We start from the raw sequence: 22666 nt of genomic DNA on the forward strand, positions 1-22666 counted from the left end.
CTTTATGTTGTAAAGTTTTTAAATTTAACTGCATAATTTTATATTGTGTAGTTGTTGAATAAGGTGACTAAAGTATTTAGGGTGGGCATGTTAGCCCTGGGTTAGTTTTGAAGGGAACATATAGCCTACAGACAGACACCATAGTGAACTCAGGCCCCCCGTCAAGTGATTGTTAACTGGGGCCCAGCAAAAGGCCTGAAGGGGGCGCTACACCTGTGCTCTCTCATGCTGAGGTCAGTGCACGGAGCCGTCGGGGCTGGGCAGTACGGCGTAAAGAAGATGCTGAGGAAGCTGTGGCAGCGCTTCACCTGGCCGGCTGCCAGCAGGACGCCCAGATGTTCCTGCATTGCTGTGCTGCATGTGCGGCTCAGAGGGGTCCTAGCTGGCAGTGCCGGTCTGCCCTCCAGCTGTACCTAGGGGAGCATGTGGGGGTCGATGTCCTGGGCCCCTTTCCCCACACTGAGGCTGGGAATCACTACATTCTTGTGGTCATGGACTACTTCACAAAGTGGGCTGAGGGTCACATGGTTCCAGAGCAGAGTGTGACCTGACCACCATGGCAGAAAACAGCTCTAGGAGCTTTGGGGCTTCAGAGCAGCTGTACAGTGTCCAGGAGAGAAACTTCAAGGTGCTGGTGTTCTATGAGGTCAGCTGGCTGCTAGGGATTGTGAAGACCCCTGCCCCCCCTCCCCACACACACACCCCCATCAGCAGAGTGACAGGCTGGTGAAGAGAATCGCATCTCAGCTCCCTAGCAGACAATCCTCGTTGGTGAGCACCAGCATGATTGGGACACTCACCTTCCCCTGGTTCTGTGGACTTATCATGCAGCAGTACAGGAGAGCACTGGCTGTGCCCCTGCGTCCCTCATGTATAGCTGTAGGCTGTGGACCCCAGTAGAGCTGGTGTTTGCCTCACCCCCTGGGCCGGAGCTGCCGGAGACACCAGGACTGGATTATCTGCTCCAGCTCCAGGACCATGTGTGGACCGTGCATGAGCTGGCCAGGTAACATCAGGACATGGGCAGAGTCAGACAGAGGTGAGCCTATGACATCCGCTGCTGGGGACAGGTCTCCCAGCCTGGGGACTCTGGGTGTACTGGCCCATCAGGAAAAAGGGGTGGTTGCCCAAGCTGGACAGCCACTGGAGGGACCCCCAGGAGGTCCTGAAGTGAATCTCCGAAGCAGGACTGTCATGTTGCATTGAGACCAGCTGCTTCTATACCAACCCTTGGCCCATTTGGTGAAACTATCAGCAGGACCTGGGATGAGTTTCCCAGCAGCTGGAACTGAGGAGGATGGTGGGGAACCTGGGGCCCTGTGGCCACAGAGGGCTCAGTGCTGTCTGGAGCACTGCCAGGACTTTGTGGGGGTACCAGGTTGGGTCCCCCCCAGAAGGGGGGCAGTGTAGCACTGGGGATTCCTGTTGGGCAGCGCAGTGGCGTACTGGACCGGTGCCAGTAATGTAAATAGTGTGAATGATGTAAATAGCTCTGTGTATTTATCATGTATTATGTTGTTATTGTGCTGTACGTTAATGTCAGGTATAGTATTAATGTTAATTGTTGTAGTTATCATTGTTTGGGCCACCATGTGTAGTGAGAGTAGCTGGGACCCTCAGCACAGTGGCCAGTGTCTGTGTGTTGTGAGTATATATGGCATAAATCAGTACCTGTCTGTGACTCTTTATTATCACTGGGATCACCATGTCTGGTATCTGTGCCGCAACATTTTAATACTCTGCGAAATGAAATACTGTAACCTACAGCTGACTGACTTTTTATTAATGTGTATAAATGGTGTAAGAGGGAGTGAGAGTTAATCAGCTGGGTAATTTTCATACTGTCCCTGCAGGTGTGTCCACACTGAACACGGTGTCTGTACAGAGAGGAGGAACTGTTACCATCGCATGTTACTATGACAACATGTATCAACAACATGTGAAATACTGGTGCAGGGGAAGTGACTGGAGTTCATGTACTCCCATAGTACACACTAATTATCCAAAGATAAGTGAAGTGTCAATCAGAGATGATCCTAACCAGCCAGTCTTCGCCCTTACCATTAATAATGTAAAACCTGCGGATTCTGGTTACTACTGGTGTGGTGTGGAGATCAGCAGAGGTTCAGCTGTGGGAACATGGATGCAGCTGTCAGTCACTGCGGGTAAGATGTCTGTACTGCAGAATGTAGCCAGTGAGATGCTCAGTATGTAACATGTCATTCAATCAGAAAGGAAGGACATTAACAGAAATAAAGAAAATAATATTTTAATATATAAGACGAACACCATAAATGAGACCTGGCACAAATAACAGTAAATGTGCTACTTCAAGGGGTTAAATATGAGAAATCATATACTTTGGTTTTGCATTAAGTGACTTTTAAAGAAATTCATAAATTCAATTGAAAAGTATAAATATATGTTAAAATAATGTAAAAGAGCATCAGTTTGACTCTGTTGCTGATGCTTGATCTATATATGAAAATTAAATGACAATAATACCACAAAGCAGATTTTTGCAGCTAATTTTATTCTGAATAATCAGTAATTTATTCATTACACTGTTTTGTTTTTGCAAACACAGTGATAGTAAATAGATCATTGTTTAAAAACAAATTTTAATATTCTGCAGAGTAAAGTACTGCAGCCTACAGTAGACTGCAAATGATTTCATGAATATGTGTATAAATGGTGTAAGAGGGAGTGAGAGTTAATCAGCAGGTAATTTTCATACTGTCCTTGCAGGTGTGTCCACACTGAACACGGTGACTGTACAGAGAGGAGGATCTGTCACCATCCCATGTTTCTATGACAACATGTATCAACAGCAGGTGAAATACTGGTGCAAAGGGAGTGACTGGAGTTCATGTACTCCCAAAGTACGCAGTGACTCTCCACAGACGAAGGATGAAGTGTCAATCAGAGATGATCCTGACCAGCGAGTCTTCACCGTGACCATGAACAATCTGAAACCTGGGGACTTTGGTTCCTACTGGTGTGGTGTGGAGATCAGCAGAGGTGCAGCTGTGGGAACACGGGTTTCCCTGTCAGTCACTGAGGGTAAGATGTCTGTACTGCAGACTGTAGCCAATGATATGCTCAGTATAAAACATGTCATTCAGGTAGAAAGGAAGGAGAAAATATTTTAGAAAATATTCTACTATTTCAATGTTTTAAAACTTCACTGGGGACTTCCGGCTTCAGCATGAAGTGAGCTGGCATAGTTTTTAATGGTTTGCTTGACCTTTGCTATCTGTGGCTTTGAAAAACCCTAAAGGTGTGTAACCCACTTAAAGTGAGCAGGACCAAGGGTGTCGTGGTTCTCCAGTCCCATAGATGGCACTGTCTTTAGTTCGGTTGAGCTCTTTTATCGCGATCGCCCGGGTTAACTTAGTTGTCTCTCTGATCGCGGGAAAGAAAGGGAGAGAGAGAGAAGCCGCTGCAGGTGAAAAAGCTGATTTATGCATCAGGTGAGAGAAGAGAAAGAAAGAAAGAAAGAAAAAAAAGGGTTTATGTTTAAAAGTAAATTTTAATTATTGTCATTGATAAGTGCAACAGAAGCGCTCGTGTTGCATTATCTAGTTGGGTTAACTTTTGAGCGATTCTCCGATTGGATTTCTTTTCTTTTCTTTGTTATATTCTACGACATGTGATGGCGAGCCACCGATTCTACGTATTAGAGCTGTGAAGTGCCCAGCTACGTTCGAGACCAGTCAGCCTACCTCCCAGTCGGCGGATGCAGTTATCTCCTGGGCACAGATAAGATAGATGAGATCTCCAGTCTAATACATATCTTTGTTTTTTTTTTAATTACCTGGTTAGTATTATTATATATGTAGCACTCCCAATATGAAAAAAAAGAAAGAAAACTCGTGAGTGTATATAGGATTATATGTATACCAGAGAATTTAAAGTGAACTGAACTGCATATGTTCTGACCGACTGTTGTAGGGAGGGAGGAATTGTTTATTCTTATTTCATTCTTATTTCATTGTTCCGAACGTGATTCTCATTCTCGTGGAATATTGTTAATAAAAAATTGTTACTGTTTTTCCCTGTCGACTAGTGGTTGTGACCAATTCACTCCGAAAGTTGAACCTAGACATAATTACTGACCCAGATATTAAAAGCCCACATTACGGCAACGTTAACGTGTGGGGGTGATATTAACCTTGGTTACAGGTGGAACAGATGAACGTGGAAATTTCAAGGAAGGGAGTCGTCCTCAGTTTGATTTGTTTTCATTGAAGTTTTACTTGTATGGGGAATCATATAAGTTTTTCGTTACGTAATGGATACGATTTACTTCAGCTGGGTGTAGCAGGAGGAGAAAACGAGGTGGGTGCCCAATTAAGTTCTGGTGGTGAGTAGCCAATAGGCGAGGGCGCTCAGACTATAAGGGTTACCCCGGCACAGGCGTTCTTCGGCAGTCATTTCAATTGCTGGATTCTCTGTTCGTCCGTGGACTAGTGGTTGGGACCTCTCATACCGGCGTGTTTAGCTCCCTGACGGTGAATGTTACAAGCTGCGATAGGACGCCTGACGCTGGGATTAATACGGCTGGGCAGATAGCGTGTTATTATAATCAGCCCTTGACTTATTTTATTATTACAGGGTCCCGTGTGTTGTGGCGTGGCGGTGACAGCTGCTTCATCTTACGTGGGACGGCGGCTCTGCTCTGCCTAGCGGCGGCTCTGCTCTGCCTTACTGCTGCTGTTTAGTGACGCTCGCACGGTTTTGCGCTTTGTGCGTTTTCGGTTTGTCTTGTTCAGCCTGTAGCAGGCTGATTCATTAGCGGGTCCTTAGCTGGGGAACTGTTTGGCTGGGTGTGTGTGTCCACATGCGTGAGAGCGGGTGTTGGAGGGGCTGACTGGTCTCCCCGCTCCTCAAAGGTTTGTGTTTTTTCCTTTTTTTAATTGTATTATGTTCGTTTTGTTCGGTATTTGGTGTCATGTTTTGAGTAATGTCCTTATTGTATATCAATGTAAATGGTTTTGTACTTTTTTCCTTTGTAGTCTGCAGTGTTTTTTCCCTTTTGGGTTTTGTGTGATTTTATTATTGTGGCATGTAGTTGTACCTTTCCCTTCCCACCTGTGACCCGCATGATTTTTGCTGGTTCAGCTGTGCTGTCTTGTGTTCAAGCGCCCAGGTTTAGACCGGCAAGAAGTGGCTGCTGATACGCGGGCGGTATTTCAAGCCGATGGTGTTCCGATTGACGGACTACTCCTTTCATGGTTTTACTTAATAAATTGTTTGGAACAACGTCTCTCCGCTTATATGGTGAACGGACCAGTGTGCCTTTGCCCGGGGGTAGGGCGATTGAACTTTCTCTGGGTGTGATACCTGGGTTGGCGTAGTCGGGCTAATCTGTGGCTATTAGTACCAAACAATGGTACCATTTGGCAGTATTGCATTACGTCACTCGCTACATGGGGAAGAAGATACCGCTTTTGGGGTTGAATGCTCTTTTCCTTATAAGGAGATCTGGGATATGTTCTGGGTATTACCATGGCAGCGTCTCCTTTTCAGTTTTACGAAGGAACCAAACTTATTTTTCATTGCATGTCCTCACACGCAGCTTGTACCCTTCTGCTGTTTTGGGTCACATGCTGTGAATGTCTTTTATGGCTAACATGGCTGTTGCTATAGGAGCCATCCTGTGAAGTTTATATCTTAAAGGGGCTTAATGGACCTGGTACTAGGGATGGCAATTGAGAACCGGTTCCAAATTTTCCAAAGCATCAATCGTACCCCTCTGAGCTTATCACTTCCTTTATCAATGCCAGTGTTACACCATATTTTGTGACTGTCACAATGTGTGACTCCAGGGGGCGCTGTTTCACATTTTACTGGGAATGAACGCAAGGTTCCGGTTCATGTTCACAAGCCCTCTGAAAAATAAATTAACACGTAAAAAAACAAGAGAATTGAAATGAATAAGTATCATGTCTTAACAAATTTATTTGAAATATGTATTTACATACATGAATATATTATAGCACAGTAGGTACCACAGGGCAGAGCAGCATATTGGACTGGTGCCAACCTTGTACATAGTTCTGTGATTTCCAGACATCGTCTTGTGCTGTATCCTAGGGTCATGTGTAATGTTAATTGTGGTACATTGTGTGTGTGTGTGCCCACCGTGTGGGTTAGGAGTAAGCGGGGTGATGGGCACAGTAGGCAGTGTGTGTTTCACCAGTGCCAGTCACTAACAAAACAAACACCTAGTAGTTGAATCCCATCGCCTCTTGCATATTACTCTTTCCACACCATGGTTAGACAATACGGTACATTGGTGTCAGAGCTGGGGATGATAATCGAGGAGCTCGAGAGGAGCTCCAAGATGCCGACACCATAAGGGGAGCAGCCAGCTCCAGGGGACCTGTGAGAACCGAGTGCTTTGCCTTCCTGAAGCAACCTGATGGCACTAGCGCCCCCACCTGCCCGGGTGACAGTGGTGCGGCACAGGGATACAGCCAGTCGCTATGAAGACCCTCCTATAGCTGCCCCGCTATGATGGAAAAGGTCCCTTGGAGCGCTACCTGACCCAGGTCCGGCTGGCGGCCGGGCTCAGTGTCTAATCCCTCAGCAAAACAGCGGGTCACCTGGCAATGCTGCTGGAGGTGCTGAAGGCTTCACAACATCCACCCAAGTGAAGAGTGCTCTCCAGGAAGTAGATGTAAAAGTATCTACAGTAAGTCTACCATAAAGAAGACTTAATGAGAGCAAATACAGAGAGTTCACTACAAGTTGCAAACCATTAATCAGCCTCAAAACTAGAAAGGCCAGATTAGACTTTGCCAAAAAACATCTAAAGAAGCCAGCCTAGTTCTGGAGCAGCATTCTGTGGACAGAAGAAACTAAGATCAACCTGTACCAGAATGATGGGAAGAAGAAAGTGTGGAGAAGACTTGGAATGGCTGATGATCCAAAGCTCACCACATCTTCTGTAAAACATGGTGGAGGCAGTGTGATGGCATGGGCATGCAGGGCTTCCAGTGGCACTGGGTCACTAGTGGTTATTGATGATGACAGAAGACAGAAGCAGCCGGATGAATTCTGCAGTGTATAAGGGATTTACTTTCTCCTCAGATTCAGCCAAATGCAGCAAAGTTGATTGGACGGCTCTTCACAGTAGAAATGGAGAATGACCTAAAACATACCACGAAAGCAACCCAGGAGTTATTTAAGGCAAAAAAGTGGAATATTCTGCAATGGCCGAGTCAATCACCAGATCTCAACCCGACCGAGCTGCATTTCACTTACTAAAGACAAAACTTAAGGCAGAAAGACCCACTAACAAGCAACAACTGAAGACAGCTGCAGTAAAGTCCAGGCAAAGCATCACAAGGCAGTGTTTCCCCTACCATTATAATAGGGGGCGCCCCGCCCCCCCCAACAACGGCACCTCCCACCCCCCCCTTGAAGGTCAAGTAAATTTTATTTTATTTTCTATATAGTGCCAGATCACAACAGAAGTCATTTAAGGTTACCTTTCCTATAGGACAAGTCTATACATTATCCTTTTATTAAACAAACTAAATAGCCTTATCTTATTTACATAACAGATTGTCATTTTTTTCTCTACACAGTTGCGCGTTTACAGTTCTCCTCTGCTCTCTGTATCGCGCATGGCGGAGCTCCGCTCCGATGCGCGTGCACAAACACTTGCGCGGACACACAGGTGAGCACACTTCCACCAGTGGACAGAGAGCGTGCGTCTGAAAATATGTCGCGTCAAACACCTGAAAAGCAGACAAAAATATAGGCATAAATATGTTGTATTTTAATGTTATATGCTGCTACCGTCACCTGTTCTCTCTTGTAAAACAGATTTTAATCTCAATGGGACTTTGTGGTTAAAAAAAGAAACATAATTTAAATTATCCCCACCCAAAGCCCCCAGTGAGGAAGCCAGAGGGGACGGCGGCAAGGAAAAACTCCCTAGAAGACAGAAATTTTTGAGGAACCAGACTCAGAGAGGAGCCTATCCTCCAGGTGCCGGCAAAGGAAGTCAAATGAGCAGGATGGCAAAGTACCAATTCACACAGACCAAATTTTAAGATTTGTGGATCTCTTTAAGAGATTGCTCTGCTGCCTACCGTAGCTCTTTCTACCTTAGATACTAACAGACATCAAAACTGAAGCAAGCAGGGAGGGCTGTAAGCGGCTAGTAGATCTTGAAGGTATTTTGGTACAAGACCATTTAGTGCTTTATAAGTTATTAGCATTATTTTGTTGTCAATTTGAGACTTAACTGGAAGTCAGTGAAGGGAATACAGAACAGGGCAAATATGATCACATTTTTAGGTTTTTGTGAGAACTGTAGTTGCTGCATTTTGTACTAACTGAAGTTTGGGTAAGGATCCTGATGGGCAAACACAATGCATCTTCTGCTTAAATTATTTATATATATATATATATATATATATCACACACACACACTATGTATCATTAGCATGGCAATGGAACTTAACACTATGATTTCCAGTTATGTTACCAAGTGGTAGCATATATAAAGTGAACAGCAGTGAGCCCAGCACTGACTCCCACCCAGCTCTGCACCTCACACTATAGGTCTATCTGGGAGTGAGCAGTTAGCTAGAGCTAGATGATACAAATGTGCTTTTTATCAATGATGATACCTTCTCATCAGCTTCAGTTCTGGGTCCCACTTATAAACCATTTCAAGTGTGAGAAGTTAATTGTCAAATACACAGTAAAAAGAGAACATTCAGACCATGCAATGTAATTCTTACTTTGCCATCTGCTTATAAACAGCGACAATAAGGAATGTAAAAGTAAAGTGTTCTGTGCATTGCTACAAATGAGGTAACAGTCAATGAAAGTTATGAGTAACTGAAGCAGTGTTGGATGCATGGTACATGAGTCTGATGGGCTATTTGTGAGCCTGGTTGTCCTTGATTTCACCCTCCTGTATCAGCTTCCTGACAGCAGAAGTGTGAGGAGCCCATGTTGTGGGTGTGTGCTGTCCTTAATAATGCTGTGGGCCTTCCTGATTACCCCGGTGGTGTAGATGTCCTGGAGTGATGGGAAGGCTGTTCCAGAGAAACTGTGCAGATTTTATCACACGCTGGAGAGCCTTCCTGTCCCTAGGCAGAGCAGCTTCCATGCCACACTGTGATTGTGCTGGTGATGACACTATCTGGAAAGATGGCGCAGACAGTGGTGTGTTCAGCATGCCCTCTGTGGCCAGAATCCTGCCCAGCTGGTTGGTGTTGAAGGCATCTAATTGAGCATAAAACTCATTCAACTCATCTGGGGGGTGTGATTTCGCTGGTTATGATCCCCCGGCTCTTCTCCTGATGCCCTGTAATGTGTTGCAGGTCCTGCACATGCACCGGGAATCAGCAGTGGTGTAATATCCCTCCACCTTCAGTCTGTACTGCCTCTTGGCCTGATTGGTCTGTGCAGGTTGTGTCTGGCTGTTTTATAGTCCTCAGCCTCACCTGAGATAAACCCAATGGAGCATGTAGCATAGACCGCACTCCCCATTTAATCCAGGGTTTATCACTGGGACAGGAGGTTTTGCAGTGTTTTATGGGAACAATGTTCTCAGAGCATGTGCTAATATAGCCAGTTGCAGCTGCAGCGTACCGCTGTAAGTCAACTGTAGAGTCCCTCATCATTGCAGCAGTACTAAACACTCCCCAGTTTGTGCTGTCAAGGAAGTCACAAAATAGCAGTTCTGATTCTTCAGTCCACACTTCAATGGTTTTACTTATTGGGGGAGCTGGCTTGGGGAGTTGGCTGTAGGGTTGGGTAGAGGAACGCTGAGAAGTGGTCTGACTGACTGAAGTGTGGCTGTGGCACAGCCTTATAGGCGTCCTCCACGTTGCTATACAAGTTGTTGGTACATGGGGAGGACATTCCTGAGGTTGCAGTGGTTAAAATCACCTGCCACAATGGACACAGCATCTGGATGTGCAGTCTCCCACGTGCTAATGACGTCATGTAATATCCTGAGCACGGTCACATGATCCGGCTGTGGCGGAATGTAAACAGCCAGCAGAAACAGAGGTACACTCCCTGTAACATCAGGCATAAATGAGACGCAGAGACCCTGTACTGCCAACATGCAGGTAAGCATTTATTTCTGCAAAACCCCCTGACCCTTACAAAGCATCCTGGGAATTGTAGTACTCATCACTCATTACACCTCCGCCTTTTAGCCAAGCGATTCTTCCCCAAGAATTTATAATCCCACATTCTCCTTTGTATCTAAACATGTACTATTACTTGAGAAGAACATGTAACTAAGTAACTGGAAAAGAACCAACAAAACATCCTACCTCCTGAGGAATAGTCATGAATAACATCCAGAGAAATAATCATTTAACACACTTCTCCTATTTCTGTTTTTTTTTCTCACAAGTTCAGTCTTTCAGGAGCTTTACTATGCCGCCCTGATCTAGTAATAAAACCCGAGGGCCGTAAATGCCTACGGCTCCTTCTAAACAAACCTCCGCTTTCAGTTTCCACAAAGTAGACCTTGGAGTGTGAGCTGGACCCACGACAGATCCATGCAGTTTCTCTGCCGCCAGCCAGACCGTCTGCCCAGAGTGGAGCTTGGGAAGTGGACGACAGCCATGGCGAGAGTTGTAGTGCCGTACTTGTTTCTGTCGTACCTGACGATCTTTTTGCTGGAATTCCTGAATGCCTGGCCACAGAGGGTCCAAGTTACCAGACGTCTGGGGAAGGGTTGCGCGTAATCATCTGCCCATAAGCAGTTGTGAGGGAGAGAAGCCGTGCTGCAGTAGTGCGGACCTGTAGACAAGCAGTGCTTTGCTATGCTCTTTCTCTTTAGCCCACGGTTCTTTTACTGTATACACCCCCCTCTCAGCCTCCCCATTTGCCTGAGGATAATGCGGGTTTGCTGTAGAGTGTCTGAAGTCTAAAGCCCTGGCAAACTGACGGAAGACCTCTGACAGGAATTGAGGACCATTGTCTGAGACAACTTCCTCAGGAATACCATGACGTGCAAAAACGTCTTTGAGGGCGCTGATTGTGACCTCTGATGAAGTTGTTCTAAGGTGTGCCACCTCAATAAATCTGGAGAAATAATCGATAATGAGCAAGTAATTTTGCTTTTCCCACTCAAAAAGGTCTATTCCAACCTTTTCCTATGGTCTTTTGGGATCTACGGTGAGCAGCAGTGGTTCATAGTGGGGCACCCTGTGTTCCTGACAAGTTGTGCACTGATCAACCATCTGGCGGATCTGTGATGAGAGGCCCAGGCACCATATGGAATGCTGGGCTCGGGTGCGGCATTTAGAAATGTCCTGGTGGCCCTCGTGAATCTTTTTTGAGCATCTCATTTTGTAATGCTCCTGGAATCAGAATCCTGTCTCCTTTTAAGAGGAGGTCATTTGCTACTGTCAGTTCTCCTTGGACATGCCAGAAGGGCATGAGATTCTTCCTCACTGCATGTTTGTCAGGCCAGCCCGACAAACAGAATATCTTCAGTGACCTGCAGATTTCATCTGCTGCCTGGGCCTTGGCTATTTGTGTCAGACGAGTCTCTGTTGCTGGCAGGGAAGACACCATTGTGTCCACAAAGACCTGAGCCTCTTTTTCCAGCTGTTCTTCAGCATGAGTCAGCCCCTCTCTGGTGGGGGCTCGGGAGAGCGTATCAGCTGTGATGAGGGTTTTCCTCGAACATGCTGTATATCATCTCCTGAACCTCAGGAGACGAAGGTAGAATCTAAGGATTCTCGGTGGCAAGTCATCAAGGCCTCTGGAACTGAGAAGAGGAATGAGAGGCTTGTGATCCGTGAGTATAGTAAAGTGCAGGCCCATTATGTATGTTGACAGTCTTTCGCAGGCCCACGTCACCGCCAAAGCCTCCTTCTCAATTTGAGCATAGCGCTTTTCTGCATCGCTCAGACTTCTTGATATATATGTAACAGGCTTCCATGTACAATCCTGCTGTTTCTATGTAAGCATTGCACCTAAGCCGTACGAAGAAGCATCGGCTTCAACTCTAGTGTCTTTGTCAGGCGAGTATCGGGCCAGAATCTTGGGAGAACTCAAGTGTTCCTTAAGTCTGTGGAAGGACTGCTGTTGTGGCACGTCCCAACACCATTCATTTTCCTGTTTAAGTAGCTGATTTAATGGTACAGTGACAGTGGATAACTCAGGGAGGAATTTGGCCAAGAAGTTAGCCATGCCCAGCAGTCTGCATACGTCCGCAATACATGTTGGATCTGGCATCTGAAGAATGGCCTTGACTTTGGATGGATCGGCTTCTATGCCACTGTGGATGATTTTGTGTCCCACGAAGTGCAATGCTGACTTACCAAACTCACACTTTTCATTGAGGGTTAACCCCTCAGACTGGAGCTTCTGTAGAACTCGGTGTACACGCAAATCGTGTTTTTCCTTGTCCTGTCCAAAGACTAGAATGTCGTCCGCATGGCAAATCACCCCTTCCAGATCTTCCAGTAGTTGGGTCATGCGCCTTTGGAAGTGTTCTGGTGCTGACGCTATTCCAAATGGGAGACGGTTGAAAAAGTATCTCCCAAATGGAGTGATGAAGGTGGTGAGAGGCTTTGTGTCTTCTGTGAGAGGGATCTTGCCTTTGCAGCCAATTTAGAGAAGACATGTGCATCTGAAAGCAGAGCCAATGACTGGTCTATAGCTGGAAGAATGTGTCGTTCCCTCTTGACCCACTTGTTTAAGTTTGTGAGGTCAACACAAATACGTATTGCACCACTTGGTTTGGGGACCACTACCATCCCTGCATACCATTCGGTAGGCCTGTTCACCTTAGAAATGATGCCCATTCTCTCCATCCTGTTAAGCTCTTCTTTAACTTTTGTTCAGAGAGGGAGAGGTACTCGTCGAGGTGTGGACAGTGCATATGGTGTATCGCCACTCACCAGCTCAATGCGGTACAGCTCTCGTAACAGCCCCAGTCCAGTAAACACTGAAGGGTAGGCAGCTGTGAAGTCACTTATTGGCTGTGTGATGGACTCAGTCCTCTGCACCAGGTTCAGGGCTGTAATGGCTGGTAACCCTAGCAGTGGCTTAGAAAGTCCTGACACCGCATATATTTCCTGGGTGGAGCTGCATCCCTTTGCTGTCAGTTCAGCCTGAAAACACCCTTTTACTTCCAGCACATTGTGCCCAGGCCCATACAATGTCTTATGTGTTGTACCAAGGGTTCCATGTCTTTTTTCATCAAAACTGTACTCTGGAATGGCTGTTACCGCTGCTCCAGTGTCCAATTTAAAATGGATAACATCACCATTCACTCCCACAGATTCTATCCACTCCTGAACTGTGACTGAAGACATTTCCCCTAAAAATACATAGTCTTCAGATGGGAAATCACACTGTTCCTGAGTTACTGTGTCCACCTTAAATGTGCGACATACCACAGAAAAATGACCCATTTTATGACACTTATGGCATTCAGCCTCTCTTGCTGGACAGTCCTTCCAAGCATGTTTCTGCCCTGTGCCACATCTGCCACAATCATTTTGAATTTTTGGCTTGTGTCTATTAGTCATTTTCTTGTCATTTCTGTTGTAATTATAAAACTGGGAGGATTTCTTCTGTACTAGTTTTCCTTTAATTGCATCTGCATTTGTGTTAGCCCCGCCTCTTGTGTCCGGTCCATGTAGTACTACCTGCTGTTTTTTAACTGTATCATTCAAATCGTCGTATCCAACGTGGCCATTCAGCCGGTTTGGAAAAATCGAAAGGCTTCAGAAGAGCCATTTGCACTGCTGCTAAAGCCATTTTAAATTTTTTTATTTTTTTCTTCTTCCCAGTGGGAAAAAAAATGGAGAAGCTCAAGCCTTTAGTAACTCGCGCCACTACTACGCGTTTTTTTTTTTCTTTTTGTTTTTTTTTTTTCCTATGGAGATGAAGCGCGAGTTTCATGAACGCTTGCACTGTATTTCGGCAAAAAAATCCCATTTCTGACACCATGTAACGTCAGGCATAAATGAGACGCAGAGACCAACATGCAGGTAACAATTTATTTCTGCAAAACCCCCTGACCCTTACAAAGCATCCTGGGAATTGTAGTACTCATCACTCATTACTCTCCCATCCATCCATTTTCCAAACCGCTTGTCCTACTGGGTCGCGGGGGGTCCGGAGCCTATCCCGGAAGCAATGGGCACGAGGCAGGGAACAACCCAGGATGGGGGGCAGCCCATCGCAGGGCACACGCACACACCATTCACACACACATGCACTCCTATGGGCAATTTAGCAACTCCAATTAGCCTTAGCAGTACAGGAGTACCCGGAGATAACCCCACGACGACATGGAGAGAACATGCAAACTCTGCACACATGTGACCCAGGCGGAGACTCGAACCCGGGTCCCAGAGTTGTGAGGCAACAGTGCTAACCACTGCACCACCATGCCGCCCCCTAAATTACACTACACCCTTGGTAGGTAAATGGGTCTGCAGTTTACCATTAACAGTTCAGTGTCTGCTGAACAACTTTTCAACACTCTGCATATCCACACACCATCTGTTTACATACACAAAGACACACTGGAGACAATCAGTTCGGACAGTGAGGTTTGAATGATCTTATGTGTGTTAAGGATTTATAGACCAACTACATCTTCTGATAGTATTGATAGCCTGTGTAGAAAATATGGCCTCCCACATAATAATTTCTTTAAATACCTACAGATTTGTCGCAAAATTTCCCTCTTTTTCTGATTTCCCACCTGCTATGTGTCATGCCCGGCTCGTCCGCTCCTCGTGTGCCACGCCCCCTGATTACCCACATGTACTACCCTGATTGTCTCCAGTGTTGTCTGATTTCCATGCTTAGTCTTCGTGTATTTAAGTCCTGGTCTGACCTGTTCCCCTTGTTCGTCATTGTAGTTTGTTGTGGTCTGATGCTTCCTGCTGCCCGTTTGGTGTTCCCCGTTCCCAGACCCGATTAAAACCCTAGTTTTGCCCCGTATCTGCCCTGTCTGCCTGGTCCTTACCCGCCTGCCCGCACGATCACCGTTCCGTACGACCGTATGATCGTGACACTATGGTGCTGGAAAAACGCTCTTTACTTTGAGGATGAAGGACTGATCTCAGCATTATACTCTCAACTGATGTGTTTTGCAGATCAAAACCTAGGAAATATTAAACTAGGTGGGAGAATGAACTCGGTGTGGATCTGACTGTGGAATACTGGTCTAAAACACTGTAGCATGCTGAGATTTAAAGTTTTGCACAGGGTTCAGTTCAGCAAAGCCAGGCTTGCTGACATATATCCTGACAGGGGCTCCTTTCTCCTTTCTCCTTTCTCCAGCTGATCTAGCACATGCTGGCTGCTCTTGTTTTCTGGTTGGTTGGAACTGCTATGTGGATCGTCTCTCATTCGCCATGCTCTGCCATAACAGGGTAGCAGATGACGACTTTGATTTAAATATAAACCAATCTGCCATCGTTGCATTCATGTCGCTTTTGGCCTGTAGGAGAATTTGGCTGCCCTGGAAATCTCCCACTCCTCCATGTGCTGCTGCTTGTCTGGAAGACATAACTCACTTCATACAGCTAGAAAGAGATTAACTGTAGGCTGAGGGGTCTGTGAAAAAGCTCTACTCCAGATGGGAACCTTTCCTGTCATTCTTGGTGAATCTTAGGGAACTACGCACTCGGTGAGGGTCTTTGATTGTAACTGGAGGACCCCCCCATTTTTGTATATTCATTTGATTACCTCACAGGACGGCTGGTACATTGTGAGTGAGTGTATTCTGGACCATCTCACATATATGTTGGGTATATGTGTGTCTGAGCCTTGGACGCATGTTGGGGTTTGGCTATGAAAATGTACATTTTTGAACACATCAGCGGCAGTTCTAGATCATTTTAATGGTCGGGAGGGGGGCAGACAGCGGCCAATTGTTCTGATGGGGGGGACAGATGCATTTGACCTTCATGTCCCCGAAATATCACGTACATTAGATTGTCAGTATTAAGGGGCAAAGGACACTTTTGAAAACCGATCAGCTATTTATGTAATGTTTGCAGTTACATTTTATACTTTTTACCAGTAATAGTACATTTATTTGACAGCCAAGCAGCATGTGCATTTTGGGGGGGGGGGGGAGTACAGGGGTGGCCATGTATGTTGTCCCCCCTCCCCTCGCCCCAAAACGGCCCTGCTGCCAAGGTCCATTTGGGTCGGGTGAGGGGACTCCTGTTGTAAATGCTGAAATGGGAATGTTACGCATTATTGTACATGCATCATATCATTCCTAAAGGGAAAATAAACAAAAAATTAAACTTCATTGATATATGGGAGGGGCAAGTAACAGTGTCTTTTTCAATGGGCTACTTCAGGGGTGAGAATATCCTATCATTTGATTGGCTCTCAGTTCCTAATTTTTGACCTAAATATGTGAACTTAAATGTGTGAGCTGGCAAATGAGGTTTCTGCAGGCTAATTTTCTGCTGAATGATCAGTTCAGTTAATCATTCATTACATTGTTTTGGTTTTTACCAATACAGTGATAGTAAACAGAACATTCATTAAAAACAAATTTTAATATTCTGCAGAGTAAAGTACTGCAGCCTACAGTAGACTGATACTGACTCTTTATTAATATGTGTATAAATGGTGTAATAGGGAGTGAGAGTTAATCAGCTGGGTGATTTTCATACTGTCCCTGCAGGTGTGTCCACACTGAACACGGTGTCTGTACAGAGAGGAGGATCTGTCACCATCCCATGTTCCTATGATGAGAGATATAAAACACATGTGAAATACTGGTGCAATGGGAGTGACTGGAGCTCATGTACTCCCATAGTACGCAGTGACTCTACACAGATAAGTGGTGAAATGTCAATCATAGATGATCCTGACCAGCGAGTCTTCAATGTGACCATGAACAATCTGACAGCTACTGGTTCCTACTGGTGTGGTGTGGACATCACCGGAGGTGCAGCTGTGGGAACACGGGTTTACCTGTCAGTCACTGAGGGTAAGATGTCTGTACTGCAGACTGTAGCCAATAAGATGCACAGTATGTAACATGTCAGTCAGGCAGAAAGGAAGGACATTAACATGGAAAATGTTTTCAATATCAATTTTATGAAACTTAATTTACTATCAGTTATGTATGTTTAATGGCTATAATTTAAAGTGTCTGTATGAATGTACAGGAAAATTAACTTGCATATTAGTATTAACTCTAAGGGAGACATCCCATAATACAGCCTGATGACCTCATCAGATACAGGTTCTGCTCTGTGTCTGATCTGCATGTTACACCTGGCAGCTGTATAGAGGCCTCAGGATTCACATATTTCTAGTTTATGATACATTTGTATAATATGACAAATATTACAGATCTGACTATTTTCTCCATCAGACACCCAGTCAGATGTCTTTCATAAAACATCACAGGCATCAGCTTACTGAAAACAGACATACAGACATATTCATCTTACAGCCATTTATCATGTGTGCAATGTTTGGAAAACATAAAATGTAGGTTTTTATTCTCATACATCAAAAACTTCCATTCAGATTTCAGACATTTGTAGGGATTAGTTGTTACTAAAGGTGTACAGACTGGGTGATTGTCTGCAGGTAGTTTCTAACTGCAGCAAAGGCCAGTGTTACAGTTACACTCTGTAATAACTGATCCAGTTCCAGCATGAATACATTATGATTTATTAATAACATTATTTATCTCACCTGCTCACTATCCGGGCCCTGGGATGTGGACACTCTGGTCACAACCTTAATTTATTATTCTGCATCCAAACAGATATTTTACTGAATATATCTGGTTATTCATTTTCAATTTTAAAAATGACCTTTCACAGTCTGTACTGACTGACAGATCAGGGCAGAGGTGCTGTAAAAAGGGGGGTAGAGTTAGGATGATTCCATGGACCCCCAATTGATGCGACGTAAAGAAATTAGGAACATAATCGGATTGGTCCAGGCTGGGGGCCCAATCTGATATGCTTTCAGGGGCCCAAAATCGCTACTGGCCTCCAGGAACAGGGATGTTTATTTGTTATGTAACAATCCTTTCTCTTGTTTCCACTACTGTCCATTCTTGGCACATGATGAAGAAGGAGGGAATAATGAAAAACAGAGGTAAGCATCCAGCAGCACTTACAGCAGTGTGGTGTCCAGCTATGAGCGTCTCCCTGATCACACAGTGATGGGAAACTTCTGTTACTTTATGGGAACATTGATTTTCTTTTATTCCTTAATTATAATTTCCCTGTGATGGCATCACATCCAGGTTGAGCCCCTGCTTTGTGCTCTATGCTGCTGGGGAAAGGCTGAAGGCCAGCTTAGAAGATGGATGGATGGATGGATGGATGGATGGATATATGGATGGATATAAAATGTTGTTTAAAGTCACAGCAAGAAAGATAAGATAATAAGATAATCCTTTATTAGTCCCACAAGCGGGAAATTTGCATAGTCACAGCAGAAAGTGGACAGTACAAGAATAGAGTAGCAAAAATTAACAGAAATATGATAAAAACTATATATGTACAAGTGGAAATATATAAATATTAATAAATGTACAACATTAACAGTAAAACTGGCAGTTAAAATTCTGTAGCTATTTTCATATTATTTGTTAATGTCTCCTGTTACTCACATGTATCCTGTGTAACAGTACAGATTTGGCTGTACCATGTTGTTATAAAGCATGTCAGATTTTACTGTTCAAATCCAGCCTCTTATTCAGCTCCTTGGTCCAGCTCTCTCTGTATGTAGGACTTGGTTTATTGGTGCTGCTGTTCATGCTTATAATTCTATCAGATTAGATTCACTGCACTGTTCTTCAGATTAAAATGTGTTACGTGTGACTGACAGACACACTGATGTATTATATGTCTGACAGGTGGGAGCAGGTTCTGGATGCTGTACTGAAAGCTGGGACTGGTGTGTTTTATCTGATCTGCACCATCATCGCCATTCAGCTGCACTGGAGCACCTATAGAAAGAGGGGATCCAATCAGAGAGAAAATTAGGGAGGGGTGAAAATGGGTCTTAAGAAATTCTGATATACAAGCTTAATTTACAAGAAATATACAAGCTTGTTTATCCTGTTAAAATGATTAATGTACAGCTTCTATTAGCGCATATAAATGAAAAACCATAAGGCTGTATCAGCAGGGTCCTGCTGTGCTTGTATGAAATGTGTCTCCATATAGTTTTGTTTATGCTGTAATCAGAAGAGCAAGAAAGTACAGTGGTACCTCGACCCACGAACAGTCCTGTTCACGAACAAATCGGGTTACAAACCAGATGTTCGAAAATCTTTGTACTGGCTCGCGAACCGTGTTTCAGGCTGCGAACACAAACATCCCCCAAACGGGTCCATTGAAAGCGCTCCAAAGAACCACCTGAAACACGAATAAGGGAACATTATAACGGTTGTGGAATGTATCAAAAACTTGTCGCAGATGCATGTCTTTACTATATTTCTTCAGGGATTGAATATTTGAAAAAAAAAAATAGAGAGAACGTTCTGTCATAGCTTTTGTGATGGTTTTTAACAGTCACATATCAATGCATAAAATCACAGTACTTCATTAATAACAACTTATTAAGTAACTCCTACTTCTGTTATATTCTCCATTCACACATAGTGACAACTGCGTATTGTTTGTTTGCAGTACAAACAAAGATGTCCATCGCCATACAGCGCGTGGCAGTATGAGATGTGCATAAAAAATTCAGGCATATGAAAATAATGTACAGTGTAATAAAAAAATCACATTTTCGAAAGTACTGTATTGTTGTTTACTCTGTCTTTTAATGTTAATTATTTAGTTTTTGGGGGGGATGTTTTGTGGTTCTTTTCCGTGTTTTGGCGTCTTTCGAGCAACCAGCCTGCCAACAAGCGTATGCTCAGTTGGTTATTGGTCCGCCTTCCGTAAACATGTTATTTTTATGATTTTTTTGTATTTACATTATTTTAAATAGGAAAAATTGATTCAGGTCGCAAAATATTCGGGTCACGAACTGAGTCCTCGAACGAATTAATTTCGTGAACTGAAGTACCACTGTATGGTCATGCTACTGTAACTGCAGTGAGGCCTCTCTCACACGGCCCTGCTCAGTCTGTCCAGTCATACCATGAGAGTCAGTGGAATATAGAGAGGTTGGTCTGCAGTGTTGGATTATCGGATGGGAACCAGTAGAGCCAGTGCTTTGTATGACTGATAGCTTTTGCTTCACAAACGCGTTGCTGCCACCTGCTGGTTAAATGTAGTATAAGTGTTAATAATAATTTACTCAATAGTGAAACTTAAATGGTTTGTTCTGATTTAATAAATGATTGATATAGATTTGGTTTACTGTGCAGTTTTTATTTTCTGGAGTTATTAAACTGATTAAAAAGAAGAAGCATTTTTCAAGCTTAAAGTGAATGTTTTTGTGGTTTTCAGCTCACGTTGCAGTACCAGATCCCACCAATCAGTGACCCTGTCAGTGTCGCTGGTCATTCCACTTTCTGTTCCCCTAGTCTATTATGCTTCACAGGTCCTAGTGTGTTCCACTGCTGTCTGGGCTGCTGTGTGGCTGAATGGGTTGAATGTTTAGCAGAAAACCAAGCATTTTCCCTGTCATGGGTTTGAGGCTCTCCAGAGCCCAGCTTCACTTTGACATTTTGAGTTTTTGTTTTTTTCCCATTGTTACCTTGCATTCTGGTTATTTCTGTATCGGATCTTGTTTTTGTTTGTGTCTGGTTATCTGCAGTAGTTTTGTAATTATTTCACCTGTGTTCCCTTTATCTCCAGTGTAGCCTTAGTCCCTAGTGTGTAATTGATGGTGATTACCCTCACCTGTTCTTCATTGCCCACAGGCTCTCGTTTAGTTATAGCCCCCACCTGTCCTTTGTGGAAGCCCTCGTTATTATGTGTATTTAAGTGCCTGCCCCCACCCTGTTCCCGAGTCGGCCATTGTATTTGTTCCTGCGTGCGGCTGCTCACTCCCTGTCTTTCTCTGTGTTCTGCATTGTTTTCTTCTGTGCTTCTCCCTGCTTTCATTCTTGTTTTCTACCTGCCTGTCTTTATACCCCTCATGCTTCCTTTTGTTTCTCTTTGTTTTGAGTTCAGATACAATAAAGTCCCTTGTTGTTTCTGTGAGCTGCAACATGGATCGTCCATCACTCCCCCCTGCCACACTTACCAATTCTCTATAGAGGGGATGTAACCTAAAATACGCTACTCTCCCTAAACAGCTGCTTAGAGACTTGGTGCACATCTCAAAACATTGCCTTTATTTATAATTAGATTCAAGATTCAAGAGGTTTATTCATCACATACAGTAGAACTTGTACTGAAATGTATCTCCGAGTCACCCTATTTGAACATTTGAAGCAATGATAATTCACATGGTGTCCGACCCGCCCATATATATTCTTATAGTACACAGACCACCGGGATCATACACTTTGCTTCTGAGAGAATTCGGGGAACTTCTCGGACTTTTATTAACTCCCGATTCCAGCCCACAGGGGGCCACTCATCCTGACTTTACACCTGTAGCTCTGCCCGAGGTCACCCTGGCCCCTGTAGCTCCGCCCAAGTTTGCCTTGGGCCCTGCATATTGGCACGAGGTCACCCCCATCCTAGTGGGGATGGACCTGGAGGATACCGCTCCAGAGGACTTGGAGTGGGAACCCTTGGACCTGGTCCTGAGTCCCACGTTTCAGGCTCCAGCCTCCACCTGAGGCTTGGGCTGATTAGGCCCCAAGCACCTGTTCCATCTGTGGTGCAGACAGGGGAGCAGTACAGGGCCAGGCTGGTTCTCTGTCTTTCAAAGGGGGAGACAGGGACGTATCACTCATGCCAGCCGTCCAGGACCAGTTTCCAACTCTCCTGCCTATTACCGTCCTGCAGTCCCCCTGTCACCCTCCAGGCCCCCTGTCACCCTCCAGTCCCCCTGTCACCCTCCAGCTCCCATTCTATAGTCTCCTCATCGCCCTCCAGTTCCCATCCTGTGGTTTCCATCCACACACTTGACTTGCCTCCATCTCCTAAATTGCAGCTGCTCATTCTTCATCTAGGCCTGTGGTGATCCATTCACCCCATCCTTGTGTATCTCGTCCCCACTCTGGCAACCTTCCAGTGTCCCTTTGACCCCAGTCTATTACTACCCAGTCCCTTCCTCCTCAGTTCCTGAGCCTGTTGTCCCATCAGGCTCATTTTTTTTCCTTTCCCTTTCAGTTCCCCTTCTCTTTCCTGGTCCTGGCCTCTTGTTCCTGTTCCTGTCCCTCAGTCCTCACATCCTGTTTCCAGCTGGTCTCTCTCTGGTTCTGTCCCTCAGTTCCCGTGTCCTGTTCCCAGTTTATAGGTCCCTGGTCCCCAAGGTCTGTTCCCAGTTTATAGGTCCCTGGTCCCCAAGGTCTGTTCCCAGCTGTGTTCCCTCATCTGGTGGCCCCATCCCAGTTCCTGTGTACCCTGTCTGTCCTACCTCCCTCATTATTTCGCCTCCTGGTTCTGTCTGTCCCGTTCCCTGTGTTCCATGGTATATCTAATGTCATGGAATTTTTTTGTACCCTTCTACTGACTGATACCTTTCAGGAATGAGATCCCTTTGATGCTTTGTAAGCTCTATGTGAATCATGTCAGGAAAATCCTACTAGAACAGCTGAACTTCATCTGGGGTTAATCAG

General features: G+C 44.9%; 1 protein-coding gene across 1 annotated transcript in view; it reads left to right on the forward strand.

The window, feature by feature from the left end:
* The window catches only part of LOC125739920 (uncharacterized), a 645903-nt gene that overhangs the window by 12240 nt on the left and 610997 nt on the right, over nucleotides 1-22666 (forward strand). The window contains exons 3-4 of the mRNA XM_049010480.1: nucleotides 1854-2165; nucleotides 2749-3063. Coding sequence (XP_048866437.1) covers nucleotides 1854-2165; nucleotides 2749-3063 — 627 coding nt within the window. The remainder of the gene's footprint in view (nucleotides 1-1853; nucleotides 2166-2748; nucleotides 3064-22666) is intronic.

The sequence above is a fragment of the Brienomyrus brachyistius genome, chromosome 4 (assembly GCF_023856365.1).
Source record: "Brienomyrus brachyistius isolate T26 chromosome 4, BBRACH_0.4, whole genome shotgun sequence".
NCBI lineage: Eukaryota > Metazoa > Chordata > Actinopteri > Osteoglossiformes > Mormyridae > Brienomyrus > Brienomyrus brachyistius.